The 25072-nt window shown below is 39.8% G+C and overlaps 1 protein-coding gene across 1 annotated transcript in view; it reads right to left on the reverse strand.

Annotated features, from left to right (window-relative positions):
• LOC128863052 (adenylate cyclase type 3) overlaps window positions 1-25072 on the reverse strand; it is a 46316-nt gene that overhangs the window by 11664 nt on the left and 9580 nt on the right. The window contains exons 5-20 of the mRNA XM_054101950.1: window positions 22844-22993; window positions 22658-22776; window positions 20388-20499; window positions 13984-14111; window positions 13623-13781; window positions 13406-13544; window positions 13106-13323; window positions 7761-7919; window positions 7489-7693; window positions 7159-7405; window positions 4575-4647; window positions 4445-4520; window positions 4124-4349; window positions 3972-4054; window positions 3563-3910; window positions 7-114 (exon numbers count right to left, since the gene is read on the reverse strand). Of these exons, the coding sequence (XP_053957925.1) occupies window positions 7-114; window positions 3563-3910; window positions 3972-4054; window positions 4124-4349; window positions 4445-4520; window positions 4575-4647; window positions 7159-7405; window positions 7489-7693; window positions 7761-7919; window positions 13106-13323; window positions 13406-13544; window positions 13623-13781; window positions 13984-14111; window positions 20388-20499; window positions 22658-22776; window positions 22844-22993 (2550 nt within the window). The remainder of the gene's footprint in view (window positions 1-6; window positions 115-3562; window positions 3911-3971; window positions 4055-4123; window positions 4350-4444; window positions 4521-4574; window positions 4648-7158; window positions 7406-7488; window positions 7694-7760; window positions 7920-13105; window positions 13324-13405; window positions 13545-13622; window positions 13782-13983; window positions 14112-20387; window positions 20500-22657; window positions 22777-22843; window positions 22994-25072) is intronic.

A 25072-nucleotide genomic window follows, 5' to 3' on the forward strand; every position in this document is an offset into this window, starting at 1 on the left:
ACTTACCATTAGATAGTAGGTCATAAGCTGACCTTTTCCCTTTACACTAACAAGTCCACGTTGCTGGAAGGTGTATCCAAATTCTTGTAGAATGTTACAAGTTTCTTCAGTCACCTGCCAGAAAAGATACAAGATTCGGATGAATACTCGTAAATCTCTACAAACTAGAACAGTTGTTCGAAACTTCTTCGATCGCCTGCCTTCTGATAGTTAAAAAAGATTCCATCCGCCTGATTTTTTTTTTTTTTTTCGGGACAACTAGCAAGTGCAGACATTAATTAAGTCCACTTGGATTCTCTTTTAATTTTCTTTAAATCTACCCGATCTCCGAAGAAATCTGAGTAGATCTTGTGGTGCCAAGGAGCCAAGATGGTCGCTTCTTAACACATCAGTGCCAAAGACCTCAAACCTGATTCGAGCGAAGGCGGGGCAGACACTCAGGAAGTGGTCCGCCGTCTCATCCTCCTCTTCACAAGCTGGGCAGAGTACACTGTCTGAGACGCCAAACCTTTCCATGTGCTTCGCCCACAGAAAGTGGCCCGTCATCAGTCCAACCAACCATCTGCACTCCCCTTTGCTTAATGACAGAAGGGTTTGTGACGGTCGATCGGACATGACAGGTAACATCAGTTTAGTCCATCTGCAGCCTCTCTCAGCCTGCTAAGCTCGCTTGTGGGTGGTTGTTACCCATTTGCTAACCGTGGCTGTGATGGACGCAGAAGGGAGTGGCAAAACGGGCTCTGGGCCAAAGAAGTTGGCCTTAGAGTCCATCTTAGCTAAGGAGTCAGAGGTCTCGTTACCCGCGATACCCACGTGTCCCGGGACCCATGTTAGCATCAGGCTATTATGTCTGGATTTACAGGACTTGACTACCCCTGATGTGGTTGGAGGGCTGTTTAAGGCCATAAGATCTGCCTCTCCATGCGTTTTCCACAACAAAGCTCATCGCTTCTTGAACTGCATACACCTCCGCTTGAAACACAGATGCATGCATTCCAAGAGCAAAGTGCAGTTTTGTCCCGCTGGATTCCACGTAGACCCTAGAGCCGGAGCCATGCTCGGTCCTGGAGCCATCCGTAAAAATGCGAAAACAGTGTTTGCCGGACTCATTTTCTGAGTCTTCTCACAACTGAGCCTCTGGTAGCACCACACTGTATCTCTTTTCAAGTACGACTCTTGATGGCATGGAGTCAAGGGGCGTGGAGAGGATCGTTGGATCGACATCCATGCAGTCTCTGTGTTCCAATGCCGGAGAGGGGCCGTACCAATTCCCATTGTGTTTCAGCCTGCAGATGGCCATCAAGGCCTCTCCTTGGATGAAAGCATCAAGTGGTGGTAAACCAATCAAAGCATTTAATGCCAGGCCTAAAGTAGTCGGAAAAGCTTCGGTGCAACATATGGCCACAATGCGTCCGCCTGATACGACTCCCTGTGATTTCTACCTATTCGGAGAATGGCATTTGGCCATGAAAGGAAAATGTTTTGCGTCCGTAGAGGTCATCCAAAAGGCTTGAACCGACATTTTGAAGGACATTGCGGTCAGTGACCTGAAACACTCTTTCGAAAAGCTTTTAGATAGCGCAAAACAGTGTATCGATGCCAGAGGGGACTATTTTGAATAAATAAACTCGAAGTTATCAGAAGAAAGCTCCTGTCGTTTCTATTTTATCTCAATCTTGTTTATTTTGGACTTCACTTTGTATATATTCGTCATTTCCTCATGGAGAACTCTAGGAAGAGTGCCCACTACGAGAGCCAGAAGAAACTCGAAACAGAAATCTGGAAAGAGATTCACACTAACGTACCACTTGCACTTTCCAATGAATTTTCCTACACCCAGAAACACACGAAAGTGAGATACTTAAGCCACCTGTTGTATACCATAAAGAACACATGTTTTTTATGATTCTTGTTTTTACCACTTGGTGTTCTATTACTTTCAGCACAGCCTGTCTCTCAAAGAAGCTATTCTTAGTAGCTGTTCGAACTTTCTATAGGTTAGATATCAATTTGGAAATCAATACAGAACCGATTTCATTCCCCATTTGCCTTAGCCCCATTTTAATGTTCTTCTTCTAAATTAAGCTTGGAGCCAACATACACGATAAATTTTCACCCACAGCCGTGGTGTCAAGAAGTCAACGGGGTAGGCATGCATGCACGGTCAGCGAAATCGAGGGGTTTTTCACATTTTGCTTTCGTCGTATTCATATTTTCTTTCAAGTGTCATTTGGGCTTGCGCTCAATGAACGAATGTCGAAAGAAAATTGTCCGGCTTCAACACACAAATAAGGCCACAAACAAAAAGCCATCGTGTAAATGCACGAAGATTTTAGAAAACTTCTTTAAAAGAGAATGTGCAAGAACCTAGGTGAAAAGTCATCGTTTAAATTGGCTTTTAGAGTAGGGAAGAATATCCGAATGTGACTGCCTGAAATCTTATGTGAAGTTCAGGCAGATATTTGCTCGTACTTTCTGATGCTAAAGCTCCTTTTATCTGCCTGATTTTGAGAGTTGTCTTTTGGCAAAACTGTTTGCCATCGCCGAAAGTAGTGCAGTAATTCATGCAACATTCAAGACGACTGCATTTTAATGTCATCTGACAGGTGGTTCGCTATTAGGCGCTGATATCTCTTCCAGCCGGAACAAGACTGGTTAAGCAATACAAATCTGTACTAAATGTCGACAATCAGCACTTGGTAGACTGAATTTGAGTCCCTGTTCATTGAAACATATCCAGAAACGTGGCTGCCGAAGGGTTAAGGAAAAGTTGACTGAAGTGGACTATAACGAGGAATATTTACACGTACCACCTTCAGCAATTCACAGATAGCTATAATGATGATACTCTGGAATCTTTTTGGATGACTCCAAATCAAAGTTTGGCTCTGGTCTGTCTGTAATTATGTTGTATTCTCCATTATTGTCAATGAATGTAAATATAATATTAATAACGTTAGTTTTTACTACAAAGCTACCATTGTTTGGGTATTTGAGCACAAGGGAACGAGCCAGCTAACGAGCTTATTAGGCAGGGCGCTGAAGTGTGACCTGTCTCCAGTTTGTCTGTAACATCAGTGGATGCGATTTTCAGGCATGAGTTTATACTCAGAGAGATCAGATGCCAAAGCATTTCTGTTTACAGGCACTCAAAGTTTACCTTAGGTTAGGTTACCGAAATTGCTTGTCTAAGGCAAGACACTCGGTGGCCCTACTGCCCATTGTGATACCTGCATTTGATTTAGTTTACCTTACCTACAATAAATCCTAACCAAATGATTAGGTTAGCCTTGCCAGTCCACAGCCGCCCTCATATCTATAAGTAGAGGATGAAGATACTCCTTTCCACTTTATCCAGTCTGAGGTAACAAATACTATACGCTGATTTCATGGAAACTAGTACTGTTAGTTGCCTATGACTCTCTGGAAGCATTCACTGTACCAAGACTTCATGTTTTCGAAAAAAAGTAGAGCACGCTCAGCTTTTTAGCATAAGAATGGGGAAACTGTGACCGCTTCTTTCAACTCATCTGCTTCAAGCTTCAATATAAGTTGATCTTACCTGTATAGCACCAGCTTTGCCCGTACTCTCCATGCGCGATGCCACATTCACTGTATTGCCCCAAATATCATAGTGGGGCTTTCGTGCACCAATAACGCCAGCCGTGATTGGGCCATGATTAATGCCCATCTTAAGCACAAAATGATTAAACGATTGTTCATTGATGCCCTGCAAGGCTTTCTTCAACTCCAAGGCGAATTCCACCAAAATTGCCAGATGAGCCCAACGCTTGGTGATTGGATCATCCGGTTGACTTATACGATTCGAATTGATGCCACTAGCTGCCATGTAAGTTGAACCGATCGTCTTGATTTTTATTATATCTTGGAATTGTGGAAGTTCCAGTAACTAAAATTTGAATTATAGATAATTGTAATTGCTAAACAGAAAAAGAAAAATCTTCAATTACCGCATCAAAATCCGAAATCACTTCGTTTAGAAAGCGCAAACACTCAAGTCCTTGATTGTTAACGGTCTCTTCTGAATAAAAATCTATGGATTGGAATGAATTTAATAGGTGTTAATAGTAAATATACATTTGAAACATCGCCTCTTGCATACCTGAAAAGTTCGGCATACTCGCAAACAACACACCCACCTCGGCATAACTCTGTGAATAGAGATCATCGTGCGATCGTTTTGTGTTCTTCATAAAATGCTCTGCCACATGAACGGGCAAAATGTTATAGACCAGTGCCTCATTTCGTTGTCGCATATCTGTTGCCATTTCACGCTGCTCAGCAACTTCAGTTTTCCATTTGAAAATCACGCGATCCTCGCGATCCATCTGTTGTGAGAAGATGGTAAACGGAATTTGATGTGAATTTCATGAAAAGGAAATTAAGGCTTATAATTTTATTCATAGCGCAGCGCTTCACTTACATGGCGTGCAAAAAATGATAACGCCAGCGTAACCATAATTAGTACTGTGGAAAGGGCGACCGAGATGGGTATTGCGCTGAAAATATCACAAATTAGTCATATGTTGAGCTTTCAATCCGAATTGTCTTACGGATTAGATGCTAATTCATCTTCGTATGTATATAAATCGCTCAAGAGGAATATATTACAATAGCAATGAAGCGCTGAAAATAATTGAAGAAAGTTTTTGTATAAAAAAAATAAAATATCTACTACTTCCTTAGTGTAGTCAAAATACAAGTTTCTATTTTAAAATGCAATAAAGTGAATAAAAACCAATTATATTTTCAGCAACGAATGATTGTATTAGAAATAGCAAATATTCTCATTATTTATGAAATACGCTTTTATTTAGGCGGACCTGTTAAGCTAATTTTTCATGACTTTACGAATTTGATTTTGGCACGGACAAGTTTTCAAGCAATTTTTCTTGTAACTTCCAACACGGACACATTTTTGCATATTTAGCGTTATTTTATTTCCATTTTTGCTTTCAAGACAAAAGACAAATTTTCAATCAATTTTAACAGCTGAACACACCTGAGAACTGAAAATTTTTAGTTGTTTCCTTTGCACATCAAATCGCTAGCAACTTATGTCCAGCTATTTATTAATGAAATTTTTTGCAACTCCTCCGTGTTGCATAAACGCTGAGTGAGAGCGCTATTTCCAGTTGAGAATCATAATAACAATAATCAAATGTTGCAACTTGCTTAGACACTGCACGGAATCCATAAATGACCAATTGTAAAGGCTAAAGGCTTGTCTTCTTATGACTCTGTGTGTAAGGTTTCGCTTTGTTGCACTGTATCGAGGTTTATCTTTTTCCCGCAATACGATAATATTCGAGCATTTGCGCGATGTTGCCAATCTGCTTCCTCATCGCTCAGCACTTCCCAGTATATGCACTTGAGATCGCTTACCTTGCCCACGCGGCATAGGTATCTCCGGGATTATCCGTGGCCCGAGAGGAACTGAGTTAAGAAGTAATTCACTTCCCCGAAGATCCTTTGGACTCATTTGCCTGTTGATGGAATGAGTTTCGTCGTCCATCTGCTACTCGGATCAGTGTCCCATCGGCTTTGCCACCGTAGCATGATCTGGCATTTCTGTTCCGCGACGCTAGTGATGATGTGATTCTCTTGGAGTACCACGCATCCATTCGTTTCCGGGCCTTAAGGGCGACGGGTATCTTCCCGCTGATCCTAAAGACTGAAGTGCGAGAGACAGTGTGGTAGGCTGTGACAACTCTGAGTGCCGCTGTTCGTCGCACAGTTTCCAGTGCGTTGCGCTTGGCTTAACAGTTTAGCGCATCTCCTCATACTTCGCTGTCGTGTAGGAGAATTGAGTTTGTGACCGACATGATTAGCTTTCTTTTGTGTTGGCCCACCGACGTTTGCCATTAATCTGCTTAGCATTCCCGTGACCTTCGCTGCTTTGGTAGCCGCATGCCGTATCTGGCCATGGCGATTACTATTATGTCATGGCTCTGCTGCATTAACTGTGCGATAATCGCGTACGGGTCTCGTTTTGCCAGATGTAACAATTTTGCTTGTTAATATAATTTCCGATCGTCCAAATCGGCCTGTTTTAACTACCAATCTGGATTTTTATGTGCCTTCAATTGCCGAGCCAATCAAAGTTTGTAAGTGATAATCTAAGTTCTTCCTGTAAAATTTCCATCTAGCTGACTGGCCTCGATGGAAGAGTCGATGTTTTTAGATAGGATGGAGAAGCCATATTCTCATTCGTAGACTGTGTGTGTTTTTGTATGTAGCACGCACGGGGGTTCATAATTTTGACTAGAATATATTTTTGTTGTAACAGCAAAAATATTCCCCATAATTTTTTAGAAAACGCCGTTGAAGTTACAGTCCTTGGTCGAAATAAATCATAATCATTCAGGTAACGTAAAACTGACTGTCGTGAGAATGTCGTCTAAAAAATCTCACTGTTCTTTCATTACAGCTTTTACTTCGGATATAAATTTCGCTTTTTTAATATGTCAAGCGGAAAAGAGCCAAAAAATATAGAATGTGTTAAATTTGGTAGTTTTATGGTCAAAATTATCTAGTTTTATTGCTATTGCTTTATTCTTTCATATTCTGATTGACATTTGGGCATTCAAACTTGGAAATTTTGAAAAACAAGCACTTATAAATGGGTTTACCAAAACCCACAAGACTCCGAATACAGGGAGTCCACACGACACAGGATATTGAGTCTGAAAGAAAAGCAGGCTGAAGAGTTTAACCTTTCTGCGAGAATTTCATCAAATAGGCACACAAGCTTCGACACAACTTTCACTGTAGTCCTCGTTATCATTTCCGGAATCCAGAATTAGTAGAAACCAGTGTCTGTCGTTTTTGCGAACTGGATGATGAAACCTCAGAGCAAATTTTTTGCGAATGTGCAGCTCTCGCAAGACGACGACTCTGCCACTTTAAATCTTTTTGCAATATGGAAGATATGAAGAGGTACTCAAATTCATCCGATTCCGCCGTCCAATTGAGGCTTGTCGCCAAGCTATTGTGCCACATTTGAGTTTGTAGTGCATTATGACACAATAATAAAAATAAAATATTGTTGTTGCTCACGTCACTTCACCTCGTATAGCTTCGCTTTGCTACCTACTAACTGATTTTTTTAGCACCACTGAAGTATCTCCCACTTACCTGTAAACACGACCATCAACACGATTTTTGTGACATGCGTCAGTTGCGCAATCACTGCGGTCGCAATCAAAATCAACACTGCGAAATTACTCATATATGAAGGATACATATAGATTTCACCCGGTATAGGAGCAGACGCTAGCATAGAGGCCGAGACCGGCTCGGATGGCACAATACCCTCAGTGATGGCGTCTATTTCGCTCTCCAAAACAACATGATCCGTTTTCAAGAAAGTCACAAAGAAGTACTGAAAGTGAACATATAAGTAAATATATGTGAATGAATAAACGATGAACTTTATAGGTATGTGAAAATTCATTCGCATCTCACCATATCCACAACATTGCTGAGTCCTATCGTCACGGCTATTATAATGGCAGCCAGTTCCCGTACAAATGTTATGTCATTGAAACGTTTACTAAGGCTCACAAAGAATTCAGGTAAATGACGGGGAAAACTTTCGGCTATTGAAATGAAGACGAGCATAAAAATGGGTATCAATGGCGCAGAAATGTTTATGAAATGAAGCGGTGATCTGTTGAAAAATATCGTAAATATTTAATTTAGTATTGTCAATATTCTCGCACAACAATATAACCCACCTTGGAAGCACAATGTAGGAATACAAAATATCAATCCATTGGACTAGTAGAGCGGCAAGTAATGGAAATGAAGAGTAGGGTTCACGATAAGTGGCGTAGGCATCTTCCAAGCTCTTGTTTTTGAATTTAAGAAAAAAGGTAGTGAATTTCGAAAGATCTCTGAAAAATTGAAAAAGAAAATGTGAATGTGTGAGAAGAGGTGATGGATTGCTTGAAAATACACAGAAATTGCTTACTGTCATATATTATATGTAAGTGTTGAAATATAATTGCAAGGTAATAAATTTTGGAGCGAAAAGAAGATCGATATTTACGATCTAGGTTAGGAGCGACTAGCTGATTTACAAAGAAGTTATTCGAAAATCGCAAAAATGAAAATTCTATTACTACTCATCTACGAATCTATCACTACACTCAAGATACTCTGTTCCTCATCTCTATATACCCTATAGATGCGGCACCTTGATTCAATCTAAAGAGAGGTCACTTAGCAATGCTTGTTTTTTCAATAGTTATGTTTCAGCAGCTGTTACGAACGACATCCAGCTGTAAAAACATTTAGTAAAGTATGCCATTTCATCATGGATCGTTTCATGCTTGTCGCACGTGTGAAAATGATTAAAAAATATCGAAATTCCGATTCCTAGTATAGAAAAAAGCTGTTGATTTGGGATCCATCAGCTGAATTCGGCATAGCCAGAATGTCAATTCGGCCCATTTTTACGTTTTATTTGGGCCTACATTCATATGAAATCGTTCGGACGGAAAAATAGAAGCGAAACGACCATAGACAACACCGAGAGTTCGTCAATTCGACGTTGGTATGCTGTTCGGATTTTGGTTAAAATATCGTCTTCTCAGACAAGACCCATTTTTTGCTCAACAAGCAAAATTACCATTATTAGGGAGACCTTCTTTCATTTGAAATATGGAAGAAAGCGGTACCGTCAATAGTCCACCATATAGAGGGATAACAACCGACTCTCTGTGACCAGAGTCACAGATGACCTTACATGTCATATAGGCGACACAATGCTCGAAGTTGGGAAGTTGAAATTTCAATTGGGTAATCTCTCTCTAGTGGCCGCCGTAGCCGAATGGGTTGGTGCGTGACTACCATTCGGAATTCACAGAGAGATCGTAGGCTCGAATCTCGGTGAAACACCATAATTAAGAAAAACATTTTTCTAATAGCGGTCGCCCCTCGGCAGGCAATAGCAAACCTCCGAGTGTATTTCAGCCATGAAAAAGCGCCTCATAAAAATGTTTGCAGTTCAGAGTCGGCTTAAAACTCTAGGTTCCTCTATTTGTGAAACAACATCAAGACGCACACCACAAATAGGAGGAGGAGCTCGGCCAAACACCCAAAAGGGGTGTACGCGCCAATTATATATACATATATATATAACCTCAAGGCGACGGATTATTTTCTCTGGGGTTATTTCAAGTCTTTAATACACGCCAATAAACCAACTACTTTGAACGAGCTCTAGACCAACATTCGAGACACTATTGTGGGGATAACTCCTCAAACAGTTTACTGAGCCATCAAAAATTGAGCCGATAGCTTGAAGCACTGGCTGCGAAATCAGGGCGACCACTTGAATGATGTGCCATTCCTTTTGTTTGAAATATTATTCTGAAATTTGTTAAGGACGAGCACCGTTTTAACATTTCAACAGTTTTAGCTGACTCAAATCTTGCCAAACGTTCCCTTTACAATCGGTTCTGCGTTATCGGAACTACCAAAATTTAAATTCAGCTGTCAAAGAACTGTCAATGAAGAATATTTCACTAAAAATTTATGAGAAAAGTTGTATACTGCTTTTTGACTCCTTTAATACAGATTTCCCCTTAGGAAACAAATAGAAGTCACGCAGCACCAGAAGAAGAAGAATGGTCTTAAACCAGGATGCTGTACTTAACTAGACACCTCTGGACAAACAATGTCAACACATTACCTTGTTTTATTATTATACTGAAGATTTTACATGCAAAATCCCAAAAAAAGTCTAATGCGACTATGACTCTACCGTTGGCTTAGATGTCAACAACTTAATAAGGTTCTTAAACCCCACATACTAGATATAGTATTGCTATAAATAACTGTTAAACTAGTTGGTAACGAGGATGTGGCAACAAAATGGTGCGGAAGCACTAGTTGGATTCTGGATGAATCACCACTTTAACCAACCAACCATGACTCTACCGATTTATTAGCTGAAAAAAAGGAAAGCATTTGCCTAATTGGACCTGACGCTTTCTGTGAGTTTACAAAAGGCCACTTTAATGAATTTCTCAGAAAATGGGAGGAGAAGAACTCCGTTGAACACTGGCGGGATTCTATCGGTCAGCGAAACAATTCCTCCTCACAAACAGTGGAGTTTCTGTTAAGCTACTTTCGCTCAGCAGAGTAGACTTAATACTTTTAACTGGCTGCTTTACAGGCCACTGTAACCTGAGATATCACTTAAACAAAATTTGTCTATCTGAGACCATGGAAAATGGACACTGTGAAATGGACACTCAAAATTCAGAACAAATTCTTTGTAAATGTCCTCAACTAGGCATCTTGGAGGTATTGCCATGCATTCATATAAATCGTGGAACGATAAACCCTAGAATGTGTCAAAATTTGTAAAAAACCTTTAAATATAGAGTACCTCAGCGGGCTTTGCACAATGGACCGCTTTTGGTTGCAGTGCGCAGTAGCCTCGAATAACAAACCGATTTATTTATAGAAGCGAGAAGTACTGCATTTGAAAGGGAAAGCTTCATGCTAAACAGTTGCCGGTTGTCACATGCGCAATTTTTGTTTTACTTATTACTGACTGATGGCAAAAATTATAACTAAGAAGACTGCAATTGACTCATACTGAAGACCTTATCGAGAAGAAAGAGTAAGAAGAGAAGCGCATATGATCAGCCTAGCTAAGTATGAGCCTAGGTTTGTTGAAATAACTGTATCTGGATGAGGTATTGCGAAGAGTAAAGGACACAAAAGATCTTCAGGTTGAAGGGCAAACCTCTATCCACAAATCGATCCATCTATTTCAGGAACATCTAGGGAGCTCAGTAGTTTCATTATTCACAAGTAGTTGATATTTAGTAAGGTAGGGCGTTTAAGAAGTGAAGGCACATAATAATGAAAATTTTAATTAGAAGACTATGGAATCATTATTATGGCCGTCGTAGCAGAATGGGTTGGGGAGAACACCAGACCATAGAAAAGATGTTTTCTAATAACGGGCGCCCCTCGACCGTCAATGGCAAACCGCTGCGCATATTTCTACCACGAAAATGATCCTCATAAAAATAATCTACGGTTCAGAGGCGGCATAAAATTGTAGGTTGCTTTATTTGTGGAAGATAATTAAGGGGTTAGGGGTAGTCAGAATTTTCAAAAAATTGAATTTCTTGTTTTTTTGCATTGTCTTAAAAATAGTGTGTGAAAATTTGAAGTGAATCCGACAAATACTTTTCGAGTTATTCAACAATTAACAAACAGCGCTCTGGCGCTCCAGAGCAGATAGCAAAACTCTAAATGCGTTGTTCTCAAAACTATGTTTTTTTAACTGGTGATCACTGTAACCTAAAAACCGCTTGGTAGATTTCAATAAGACTTATACTGATTTTGAAAAACATAAAAAATTCGTGCCTGATCGAAGGGTATTTTTTCCAAAAATTTCAATTTTTTTAAACAATTAAAGAATATTTCCTGAGGCCGCCATATTGTTAATTTTGAAAAAAAAGCTTAGATCAGGCACAAGATTATCTTCTAATAAAACTAATTTCTCTTGTCCGATTAATTTCAGATAAATCTCCAAGAACTTGTGATGATCACATTTGACTGGAGTAACGGATTGGAGAAACGGACTCCCCACAAACAGTGACAACTTTTACAAATACAGTGCACTCGCGATAACTCGAACTAATTAAAACAGGCGCTGTTCGATTTATCGAATTTGTTCGACTTATCAATTGAGTGTGCTATGTTAAAAAAACAGTCATCGATATCGATTTTTTTCAATTAAATTTATTTATTTATTTACATATGGATATGAACATGAATATGTTTAAAATAATTAATTCGTTTCAATATTTTTCAACAAATATTTGGCAGTCTTTGTGTCAGTTACACAAAAAAAGTCAGCTTTAACAGAAAAGTTAGGCCGAAAAGAAAGTTGTAATGTGTGTTTGTCTTTTCTTGCCTGCAGCAATGTTGAATATGACTTTTTCACGCAGCAATTGAAGAGTGTTAACCTTTGCGGGGCTTACTTGTTCAGTTGTGGCCCACTGAATTACCTTATTGAAAGAGCTAACTGCCTCCTCAGATGATATCCGCTCACATGTCTCAGTTGTGTTGTTTAACTCAGACTCAGAATCACTAGTTTCAATTATTACTTCTGTGTCGGTAAATTCGGCACCATCATTCCATTTGTTAACATCATAAAGCGTAAATTCGACCTGTAAATTATGTTTTTTAAGATGAGTCCATTTATTGGGTAATTCTTTTTTCTTTGGGACAGAAACCATTTGTATAAAGCGGCTTTCATTTTAGGAAACTCAGAAGCTTTTAAAGTTCTCCTCTTCCCAGGACCCAAAAACGTGTTGTTTACTGCTTTTAAAATTGCCTTGTCTTTCTTTTTTATAAGACTTATGGTGGACTTGGCTACCCCATATTCCTTCGCTAGAGAAGTAACACTACATCCACGTTTAATTTTGTTAAGGACTTCAGCCCTCTCTTTTAATGTTAAACACTTCAACCTTTTACGATCCATTACTCACATGCACTGATACACTACAAATGACAAATTTAAAGCAATTTGGTCAATGCAAGATGTTGTTCCCAGAAAACTAACGGGATATTAACGTCGAAATATTCATATGGACAATACACTAGTATACATATAATTTATATACATATACTATTACATATGTATGTATGTACAAAATGTACATGTTTGAAAAGAATGTGTGTACAAATAAATTTGTTTTTTTGTTCGAGTTATAGCGCTTTAATATTGTTCGAGTTACAAACTAGTCAATAGGGAAAAAAATGTGTTCGAGTTAGCACGTTGTTCGACTTAGCGGCTATTCGAGTTACCGCGAGTGCACCGTATTATTTTTTTTTTAATTATTGAAAATCATCATTTTTCGGGCCTCTGACTACCCCAAATCTCTTAAGAGACATACCACAAACCGGAGGAGGAACTTGGTGAAACTCCTGACAGATTAAATATACTTGTGTGGCAATTATATTGTAATTTATGTATGTGCTATCAAAACACTTTTTGTTGTTGAATAATAAAAAATTATGGGATCTTCAAATTGTTTAAACTTACTCGTGACCATCTCGCGTAATTAGTTCCTCCTGCAAACGAATTTTAAAGTTTGTTTGCTTGCTAAGCTCTTCGGTTTTGTTGGCATCAACAGCTTTGTCACCTTCACTATTTGTCTCAGCCAACAATTCTTCGTCAAGCGTATCATCATCAATATTACCAACAACATTTTCTCCAACATTACCGCATTCGTTGATCTTCTTTGTACAGGGTGAAGCAAACTGTTAAGAGAAAATGATAATTTTATAGGTAAATGTTTTATAAAACAAAAATTATATTTATTGCATTAATTCACCCACTTACCGGCTTCAAAACTTTGGTTATGAAGTAAGTTTTAAGTCCAGCAATACGTAAAGCCTCCTCTCTGCGCTCGCCATGCGCGGGCTCCACTTCAAATTCGCCACTTAGAAAAGCCAACGTTTTATCCGAAATATGCACACGCCTGCAAACATATTTGTGCAATGAATATATGGAAAAATAAATTATTTGAATCTCCCTTTCCAAATGGGCACCCACTCACCCGGCTTTTCCGCTTGATTCCATTTTATTAGCCAACTCAACATCTTTGGAGTAGACGTCGAATTGCCACTGCCGTTGACCAAGTATGCCAGCCAATATAGCACCGGTATGTATGCCCACTCTCATATCAACAGGCGAATTAGCCTTTTGCTGTACATATCTACACATCCATAAGCACACACGCACACACGCACACACACAAGAGCACACAAAGATGCCGAGAGTAAGGCGCGCGAAGAATAAAATAAAAAATCAGTAAAATGAGAAAAAGCAAACGTTCGCAAATGTTGAGCAACTCATACTAATGAGAGAAACGGCTCGAGGCGCATGGAAGGAAATGTTGTGTATGTGTATGTACTTACTTAATAGCTTTCACCATTGAGAGGCCCATATGAACACACAGCACGGCATGGTCGGGACGTTCGTCAGGTGCACCACTAATGCAATAATAGCAATCACCAAGGATTTTAATTCTTAACTGATGGTATTTCTATGTAATTAAAGGTGAGAAAAGCGGAAAGTTAACATAGGTAAATACATTTGCAAATAAATATCTATGTACATTGCATCAGAAGGTGGCATGCATATGATTGATCTGCAGGATATGCAGTATTGTAAGCAAATGTCAGCAAAGGAAGGTCATTTGACTGTCGACAGGTTGTGTGTAGGTGGGTGCATTTGAAAAATGCATTATATTTATAGAAATAAATTTAGAAAATGAAAGAAGGAAGGAAAGTTTCTTAGGTATAGAAAGAAATGAAATTTGTATAGAACTGTCTTAAATTTAGACTGACCCACAAAATAAGGCCAATTTTCGAAATAGTTCATTATCTAAAAATTTAAATTTATTTTCTTCATACTATAAAACCGATCTTCTTGGATTAGTTGAGGTTCAAAATGGTTTCGAAACGTAAAATTGTGTATTTTGCATACCCACAAAGCAGCAGAAATCTCCCCTGACATTATTCCATAAAGCCACACTTCAGATAGGTTTGCTTTACAGGAGCGACGCGGGTTTATATTGCATAGAGACGGGCATACAAATTTTTATTGTGCTGCTAAAATTTTTTATGATACGGCAATTTCGAAATCTCATTTATTCTTATATTTGTCGAGGTAGGGTTCCCGAACGAAAGGAGCGGTCTTCGGTCAAAATAATAGGCCCACCATCTAGACTGTGCATTAGGTAGTGGATAAACTCGCGTCATCATAGCATAAACCGCCTAAGTAGAAAATCATAGCCACAGATCGCGACTCCCAAAACATTCGGTTTGGCCTTTTTCAAGACCTTAGCTAAATTTTTTGAAGCTTTGGCCGCCGAATTGGGTCCGCTATTTTGAATTTCGAAAAAACTAACATCAGATAGAGTAAAAAGAGCGACAATAGCACTCTACTCTTGTAAACAGCTGATAGGATTAAGTTGGGGTCTTTCCCCATCTATCGTATATTGGCTTTACACATCAATTGGTGGCAGTATACTAGTATGGTGGCCGGCTTTAGATAAGTTATATATTAAAAGAACCATGGTACATGTACAAAGAATGGCCAGTCATTGCACCTTCGAGGCCCTTAGGACTACAACACAGAGGCACTGAATATTATGCTTAACCTTTTACGAATAGAGCAATTCGGTAAGCAAACAGCTGCCCAAGTAGCTCTCAGACTAAGAGAAATCGGCCTACTCAGAACGAACCAGAGAGGACACTCTTCATTTTTAGAAAAATTCCCCTGCATTCCTAGCACAACGGATTTCTGTAAGACCAAGGATATCAACTTAAATAAATTCTTCGTGACGGTATTTTCTTCCAAAGAGGAATGGGATAACGGGCTTATTGTTAAGAAAAATGATATAAACATCTATACAGATGGTTCAAAACTAGCCAACAAAGTAGGTGGATGGGTTTACTCCGATAAACTCGTAGTTAGCCAATCATTTTGCCTACCTGATCATTGAAGTGTATTTCAGGTGGAAGTCACTGCCATAAAAGACGGACTTACGGTAATAAAAACGAGAGTATTATCCACAAATGAAGTCTTAATATACTCAAAAAATACTCGACAAAAACAGTCTTGGAATGTTTTAAAATTCTAAATGACGTGTCTAAGTGCTCACCTTATTCGGGTGCCAGGCCACAGGAATATAGCAGGGAACTGTAAAGCAGATGAACTTCCTCGAACCGGTAAAACGCTCGATATCCAACCGGATAACCTAGCAAAACCTCACAACATGCGAACTAAGCAGACAAACATGGCCGTAATGGAACAGCGGTCGATCGGAAATCTTGTTAAGATTTGACAGGGAAGCTATAAGAAAAATTATAGGGGTATTAACTGGTCATTGCTTAATAGGCAGCATCGCTAGAAGATTAGGACTCCCGTACTTCGATTTCTGTAGAAGCTGTCTTAATACAGAAGAAGAGCAAACAGTCAGACACCTTTTATGTGAGTGTGAAAGCCTAGCTATGAGGAGGCTGCGCACTCTTGATACAGCATTCTTAACCGATGTAGCGGACATAGCACATCTAAAACTAACGAAGCTCTGCTCGTTTATTAAAGGGTAAGGATAAGTTCCAGTGGTATTACAATGGACCTGCGAAAGGTCTAAGTGTGTCGCTACGACAGCCACCCAACCTACCTACCTACCTAACATCAGATTCGTAATCAGTGATCCAAAAAACCGCTCAATTTTTTTTAGATTTGTCTGACAGATAGGATTCGCCATTTTGAATTTTGAAAAATTTACATCAGATTCGTAATCAGCGACCCAAATAACCAGTGATATGTCGAGGTGATTTTTAGGGCCTTATGTAAATTTTTTCAAGTTTTGTGTACCAGGTGGGGTTTGCCATTTTTGATTTTCGAAAAACTAACATCCGGTTCATAATCTACGACCCAAAAAATAGCCGGGTGGTGATTTTAAGGATCTTAACTCAACATTTTAAAGTTTTGTCTGCCTTTTGGGATCCGCCATTTTGAATTGTGAAAAATTAACTTCAGATTCGTAATCAGCGACCCAGGCAATTTTGAATTTGCCCTTTTTGAATTTTGAAAAATTGATATTGGAGATCCCTGAAACACCCGAGCAGTAATGTTTATGAGCTCAACTCAATGCTAAAACTAGCCAAAGCCCTGCATCTCAACAGTACCTCCTCCGAGTCACTGGATGTTGACGGGCAGCAGTTCGAGTCCGTGCAGAAGTTTTGCTACCTTGGCAGCATTGTCGACGCTAGTGGAGGCTCTGACATAAATGTTGAGCAAAGAGTATGCAAAGCGAAGTCTGCATTCAATATTCTCGTGCCTCTATGGCAAAATAACATCATAAGCATTACGGTGGAATCCATCCCAACAAGTAGGGTGTGCAGTTGAAGACCTCGCATTAGACCAACCAAATCTGAAATGGCAACTCTCGGCCTATCATGGAGTGAATTGAGGGTCATAATGCAAACCGTGTCCGATGGCGTTCCGGACTAGTTGATGCCCTATACAGGTACGCCAAGAATTTAGCTTTATTATAAAGATAAGGGTTTGCCATTATGTTTTAAAAATGATTTCGGGCAAGTGGCCGCCGCGGCTGGCTCGAATAAATTCCAGCCGAGAGGCCCAATTTTCGACCACTTTTTGCAGCAATTGGGGCCGTATGTCAGCAATAACGCGCCGAATATTCTCTTCCAAGACGTCAATCGTCTCGGGTTTATCTGCGTAGACAAGCGACTTCACATAGCCCCACAAGAATTAGTCCAGCGGTCTTATATCGCACGATCTTGGAGGCCACGCCACAGGTCCACGGCGCGAGATAATGCGCTCACCAAAAGTTTCCTTCAATAAATCGATTGTTGCGTTGGCTGTATGGCATGTAGCGCCGTCTTGTTGGAACCAAAGGACGTCCACATCAACATCGTCCAATTCAGGCACGAAAAAGTCATTAATCATGGCTCTATAGCGCTCTCCATTGACTGTAACATTATGGGTGGCTTCATTTTTAAAGAAATATGGACCAATGATTCCCTCTGCCCATATTGCACACCAAACAGTGACTTTTTGAGGATGTAACGGCGTCTCAGCAATGGCTTGTGGATTATGTTCACTCCAAATGCGACAATTTTGCTTATTAACATACCCATTCAACCAAAAGTGAGCTTCATCGCTGAACAAAATTTTCTTGTGAAAATCGGGATCGGTGGCCATCTCGTTTTGGGCCCAAATTTGCACGATTTGCAAACGTTGTTCAGGTGTAAGTCTATTCATTATGAAATGGCAAACCAAACTGAGCATAAATCAAGTGACAGCTGTCAAAAAGACCTTCTACGAAAAAAGTAGTGCCAACTTGAAAACCTAACCTCTAAAAAAACACCCTTTACATTTTCGAATCAAATCGGGCGTAGAATTTCTGCTCTTAAAGCATTTTTGCCGAATTCCACCAATGACTCCCAGTACAAGAACGACATTGCATGCCAATCATAGAGTTGGCTCTATGTGCTTCTAAACCAAAAAGCCCAACAAATGCAGCACCGCTCCTGAATACCGAAATAGCTCTCGAAATCTGCTCTGTAAATATCTGGGACAGTGAAGATTTTGAATCCAGGAAAACAGACAAATAATAAGTTTGCGGATTAATTTCGGGTGTACCACACAACAGATACCAGATTTCTAATAGCACTACGAATGACTGGAAAATAGAAGAATTGGAGATTTAGACCCTAATGTATTTTCAATGCTGCACGAGAGTGCGTCACCATTGCCTTTCCTCTGAGAAGATATTACTGAAAATTTTGGACTTCTTGAGGCTTGATATTGACTCAATCACAATACCGAGCACGAGCTTTCACATTGAGAAATATTTGCTCACAACCTCAATGAGTCTTAATATGCGGAAATGGCGAGAATATATGTCAGTTTTTTCTATAAGGAAATGTGTGACAGTGATCCAAGTAGAGGTATGTGGTATTTTGAAGTACAGGGTGGCTGATGAATTTTGCTACATTAAGAAACTCAAATAAATTTTTTTTTAGTGTATGGAATTCATTTATTTTTTTTTTCAAGTTGAAGGTCATTAAATTTTATTAAATGTAGCTTAACTAGTTTTAAAAATAATTGAATTTAAATGCCCCCATGCTCGTTGACACAAGTGCGGCATCTTAGTAAAAAGTTGTTCATTGCTGCTTTGGGAGTTGCGACAGGAATAGCCGCAATTGTTGCCCGAATGGATTGTTTTAGTTCATCCAAATTTGTTGGCTTTGTTTTATAAACTTCTTGTTTACATAAACCCCACAAGAAAAAGTCAGGTGCAGTAAGGTCAGGCGACCTGGGGGGCCAACGAAATTCGGAGTTTCTTGAAATCAGTTTATTGGGAAATTTTCGTCGCAACTCTGTCATAACAGTCTGGGCTATGTGAGACGTTGCCCCATCTTGTTGAAACCACACAGAGTTGAAAGGAATTCTCTTTCGGCGTAGTTCTGGATAGAAAAATTCTTTCAGCATTTTCAAATAACGGTCTCCAGTAACCGTAAGGGTGTGACCATTTTCTTCAAAAAAATAAGGCCCGACAATAGAGCGTGAAGAAACCGCACACCACACTGTCACGCGAAGAGGATGCAATTCCGTCTCGTGGAATATCTGTGGGTTATTAGTACTCCATATTCGACAATTTTGTTTGTTCACATTGCCGTTTAAATCGAAATGGGCCTCATCAGACATGAAAAGGCAGTTTAACATGTGTTGGTCTTCTTCCACCATTTGCAGGATCTTCTGGCAAAATTCCAAGCGAATCGGCAAGTCTGCTGCATTCAGTTTGTTAACCATTTGAATTTTGTAGGGAAATAAGTCTAAATCTTTGTGCATTATTGTTTGCAAAGACTGTCGGCTGACACCAAGTTGAGCAGATAAGCTTCTTGTTGAAACCCTTGGATTGCTTTGTATAGCTGCAGCTACAGCAGCGATCGTTTCCTCCGTCCGAACTGGTGGGCTTCGATGATAAGGCCTTCTTGCGAGTGTTCCTTGCTCAGCAAAATTATTCACCAGTCTCATTATGGTCCATCTGCTCGGGGGATCGCCGCCAAACATCCGTCTGTACTCTCTCTGTACCAAAACTACGGACTCCAGTGCGTGATAGCGGCGGACTATCCAAATTCTTGTTTGCGTGTCCCAGTTATCCATTTTAATAAATTTTAAAGATCAATCTGCAAATTAAAACAAAAATGGAACAGATAACTTAAAAAGAAAAAAAGTTAATATATTCATTTTTTTTTTGGTAGCGGCTTTCATCAGCCACCCTGTATATACACTACATCGCGTATGATGACGGAAATACATCGAGTGCTGATGGATTAATCTCATGACTTCTTCGTTTTCAATGTGAAGAGAAATTTGCTTTCACTAAAAAGATCGGACCAGTGACCGCCGTAGGCGATTGGGCTTATAAATGACTACCTTCGAGCTCGAAGCTCACTGTGGGTATGAAATATCAAATTTCAAGAGTTTTACATACATTACTGCCTTGAAGAAGCTTCGTATAAAGTTCATTTGCGACTCAGAGTCGGTATGAAACTGTAGATCCCCCATTTGTGGGAGAACATCAAGAGGCACAAATGGGAGATAATGCTCCTAATAAGGGATGCCCGAACCAAGTATATCGATATATAGAAACAAATAGGTCTGCAAATAGCTTGACTTCTTAATTTTTGATAATAAAAATGTTTATCTATAGGCATGACAACCAAATGTGTGCATGCTGCCTAGAAGAGGATGAGATGGCGATGATTCTACTTACCTCTGCCAGCCTATCGAAACGTGCAAATAGTTCATTTAACATTTTAACAAGATCCTGAGCGCTATAAGTAGAGGATATGGCCGTGAATCCCACAATATCCGCATAAAGAATGCTAAAATTGAAGAAGAAAACATGAAATATGTGCATATATGGTAAAGGGTCCTTCAAAGTATAGGTCAAACAAAAAAAATTTCAAAATTTACTTTTATTCTGTATATGGGACATTTCACGTCAGCTGGCTAAGCAAAGCACATATTGGCACTCTCTAGTTTTTTTTTTTTTTACTATCATCGCAAAATTATTAAATTTATTCCTTCCAATGGAAATGAAATTGTAGTATTTTATTCTAAATCTGCATGCGACCCCAAAAAGCACCGAGTAAAAATTTCAAAGAATTCGAGAAACTTTTAAAACTATCCATCTGCCATATTGCAACCGCCATTCTCAAATTTTCCTATCGGACTTTGGATTCATGAACACCAACCCCAAGAACTACACGGTGGCAAGTTTCAAAAGATTCCATCCATCCATCATCATCATCATTCTTAGCTCAACAACCCGCTCCGGGTCTTAGCTTGCTGTGGCATTTGTCTCCAGTTCGATGTATCCCTCGCTTGGATTCTCCAACAACGTATACCAATTTACTCAGCATCCCGATCTACGCCATCCAACCATCGGAGTGTTGGTCTTTCTTTGCCTATATTTCTTCTGCATATACCCAGTACGATTTTCTTCGGTGGGTATGCTTTGTCTGCCCTTATAATGTGGCCAGCCCATCGTAGACGGTTAAGCTTTATTGTCGTTACAATATCCAGGTGTTTATACAAATCTTGAAGCTCGTGATTGAGTCGTATGCTCCAAATGGCGTTTTCGCAAACAGTACCAAATATTTTTCGTAAAATTTTACGCTCAAAAACTTTGAGTTTTAGCTTATCAGCGTTGTTTAGTGTTCAAGTTTCACTATCGTATAATTAAATTACGAACTGATACGATAATAGTACGATAGGTTGTTATTTTCGCTGGTCTTCTAAGAATACGCCTCCGTGCCCGGAAAGATTTTGCGACCTTAAAAGTGTATGTACTTACCCAGCGTTCGCTCAGTTGACGTGAAGCTCCCATCTCCAGGAGCAGACTGCTAGTAATCAAAGGGATCCCAATCCTCTCATTTCGCGCAGTAACTACCTCGCAGGTCCCCTGTCTAGCCAGCTCATCTACCTCGCAGTTTCCTGCATGTGGCTATGACCAGGTGAGCCAGATGAGCCTTATATCGAAGAATTCGGATGCAATCGAAAGCGAAGCTAGACATTCCCTACCAAGTTTCGAGTGCACCATCATCAAGCCCAGGGGCCCAATTACCGCTTGGCTATCGGAGAAGATATTAACCTACATGACAGTTAAGGTCATCAAGGGGTGCCACTATAATGTCTAAATTATCTGCATAGGCCAGGATTTCTACCGATTTGAAGAATTTGAAGAATATAATTCCTCCCTTATTACTTTTGCGAGGCGAGTTATGAAATATCACCATCTTGTCTGAGGCCATTTCTTGTTATGAATTTCGATTGCAGCGAATTTCCAAATTTGAGGACATTTCTAACATTTGCTCCTTTTGACTTTGTTAGTCGATTCAGTTTGTGCTGAACTCCAAATTCGTGCATGGCAGCGACGAGAAGCGTTCGTACAATACTATCACATACAGCCTTGAAGTCAATAAACACATGAAATGGTTACGTTGTTCTCTTGGGTTTTTTCAAGGATTTGTTTTAGAGAAAAATGTTGGTCTATAGTGGACCTTCCTGATAATTTCCTACTATCTTCTCAGCAAATGGGCACAGCCGCTCGTAGAATATGTTAAAGAATATTTAATAGCAAATGAGTGTTATCGGTCTATATTTTTGACCCTTGATTTTGTGTACCTTCTTCTGGAATGAGCAGATTATTCCGGCTACCCAGTGTTCTCATATACGCTCATCCTGCCAAGAATTTCAAAGAATTTTTAAATCCTCCGCCATCTTGCAATCGCTGTTTAGAACTTTTAAAATCTGATTTTAGATTCATAATCAGCGATCCCGAAAACTCTCCAGTAAGTAGTTTCAAGTGAATCCAAAGAAATAAAAAAAAACCTCACCATTTTGTTTTCTATATTTTGGGCACACGGCTTTCGAAAGGTATTTTTTCAACATGAACGCTCCATCCCTACAAATTTTTTTTCATTCATACTTGTCCTGTCCCATATACTCGTACTGTATATCATTTATACATCGACGTACCTCACGTTTTCATGCCTGCTCATGTAAATTTTCTTGAATGGCTCCGAACTCGTCGAACCCAGATCCTGTCGCATTTTTACAGCCACATGTTTCGGTAGTACAGATAGTAATAATCGTTCCTAAATAGAAAATAATGCTTACATTGTAATTGATTCAAAGTTTTGAGTAAGAATTCGGTGAGTTAACCTGCTCGGCCGACTGTTCCTCGATGATCATTTTGACTTCTAAACTCTTCTTAGCCTCTAGAAAAGCACGTTTTTGTTTAGCCTCACCCATAAAGTAGTACATGAGGCCAATTATTGCCGCAGTAAAAACCATCACCACATTTGCTAATATCTAAAGGTTAATTACACAGATTTACAAATAAATAATAATTTTTTTACCCAAGAAACAGACCAGCCAATTCCTTTGTAAAATCGGTTGCAGAGTGCGAAGATTCACATAATTTTTTTCTTTGTGATGCAGTTAACAATTAACGGTTTTGGATGAGCACTGCCTGCCCAATGTTAGACGTTGTCGACTAATAACTATCGGGTGTTTTTTTAAGAGAATAAGAACTTAAAATGATAATACAAAACAGAAATGTTGTTGGAATGATTTATTTTTTATTATAATCTATTAGGTTGGGGAATAAGTTCATAGGGTTTTCAAATTTTCTTTTATTTTACAACGATTTGATTGACGTTTGGCAAAGGGTTAGTATTCATTCTATTATATATTATATAACTCTTTCTGCCCTACAAAATTATGTTAATTGTATTTTTGAGTTATTTAATTTTTTATTAGTTTTGAGGCTTAAAAATGGAATACCCAGGAGGCAAAAATCAATATTTTCGACACCTGCTCTTCTTAGCTGGGTAGGACCTCTCCGAGCCGTTTGATACCAAACGAGGTTTCAGACAGGGTGACTCGCTGTCGTGTGACTTCTTTAACCTGATGTTGGAGAGCATCGTACGAGCCGCAGAACTTAATCACTCAGTCACAATTTTTTATAAGAGCGTACAATTGTGGGCTTATATGCCGATGATATCGACATCATCGGCCTTAGCAACCGCGCTATTAGTTCTGCCTTCTCCAAACTGGATAACGAGGCAAAGCGAATGGGTCTGGTGGTGAACGAGGACAAAACGAAGTACCTCCTGTCATCAAACAAACAGTCGGCGCAGTCGCGTATCGGCACACACGTCACTGTTGACAACTATAATTTCGAGGTTGTAAAAGACTTCGTTTAACTTCGATAACAATGTCAGCCTTGACATCCATCGTAGAATCTCTCTTGCCAACAAGTGCTACTTTGGACTAATTAGGCAATTGAGTAGTAAAGTCCTCTCTCGACGAACAAAACTAACTCTCTACAAGGCTCTCATCCTAACGTATGGCGCAGAAACGTGGACGATGACAACACCCGATGAGGGGACGCTTGGAGTGTTTGGGAGAAAGATTCTGCGCAAGATTTTTGGACCTTTGCACGTTGGCAACAGCGAATATCGCAGACGATGGAAGAATGAGCTGTATGAGCTTTACGACAACATAGATATAGCGTAGCGAATAAAGTTCCCATGGCTACGCTGGCTGAGTCATGTCGTCCGAATAGATAAAAACGTTCCGGCTCTGAAAGTATTCGATGCGGTACCAGCTGGTGGTAGCAGAGGAAGAGGAAGAGAAGGACTTGGCTTCACTTGGTTTGTCCAGTTGGCGCCGGTTAGCACGAAAAAGAAACGACTGGCGCGTTTTGTTACACTCGGCCAAAATGGCGTAACGGTTATCGCGCCAATTAAGAAGAAGCTTAGCTTTTCATCGAGGTCAAAAAGTTGCCGAACCACCCGGGTCACATTTGCAACGTGTGTGGAGAAGGTGTCACAGGCGAGTCTACAGCACGGAAATGGTTTGCAAAGTTCAAAAATAGCAACTTTCACGTTGATGACATGTTTCGCAGCGAGATGTCTTCTGAATTCGATGAAGAACGTCTCAAATCACTTTCGAAAGAGAACGGTCGTCAAACCAGTCGTGAATTGGCGGAAAGAATGAACTGCGATCATAGAGCAATTCTCAATCACCTTCACTCAATGGGATTTTCTGAAAAATTGGGAGCCTGGGTGCCTCACGAGCTCAACGAAAAAAGACAAAAAAGTTGCCTTCAAATTTCTTCTCAGCATCTCGTCCGTCATCGTGCAACACGCGGTCATAAACAGCGCTTTTTGCACCGAATCGTCACGGGAGATGAGAAATGGTGCCTCAATATGAAGCAAGGAAAGGAGTGGGTGGCTCCAGGAAATACGTCAAAGCCGAGAATCAAGCCGGAAGAAAATCATGATATGTATTTGTTTGGACTGTGAGGACATGATGCACTGGGAATTGCTCGAAAAGAATGCCACGGTCAACAGGGAGATCTACATTGCCCAGCTCCACTACGTG

The sequence above is a fragment of the Anastrepha ludens genome, chromosome 5 (assembly GCF_028408465.1).
Source record: "Anastrepha ludens isolate Willacy chromosome 5, idAnaLude1.1, whole genome shotgun sequence".
In the NCBI taxonomy this organism is placed as follows: Eukaryota; Metazoa; Arthropoda; class Insecta; order Diptera; family Tephritidae; genus Anastrepha; species Anastrepha ludens.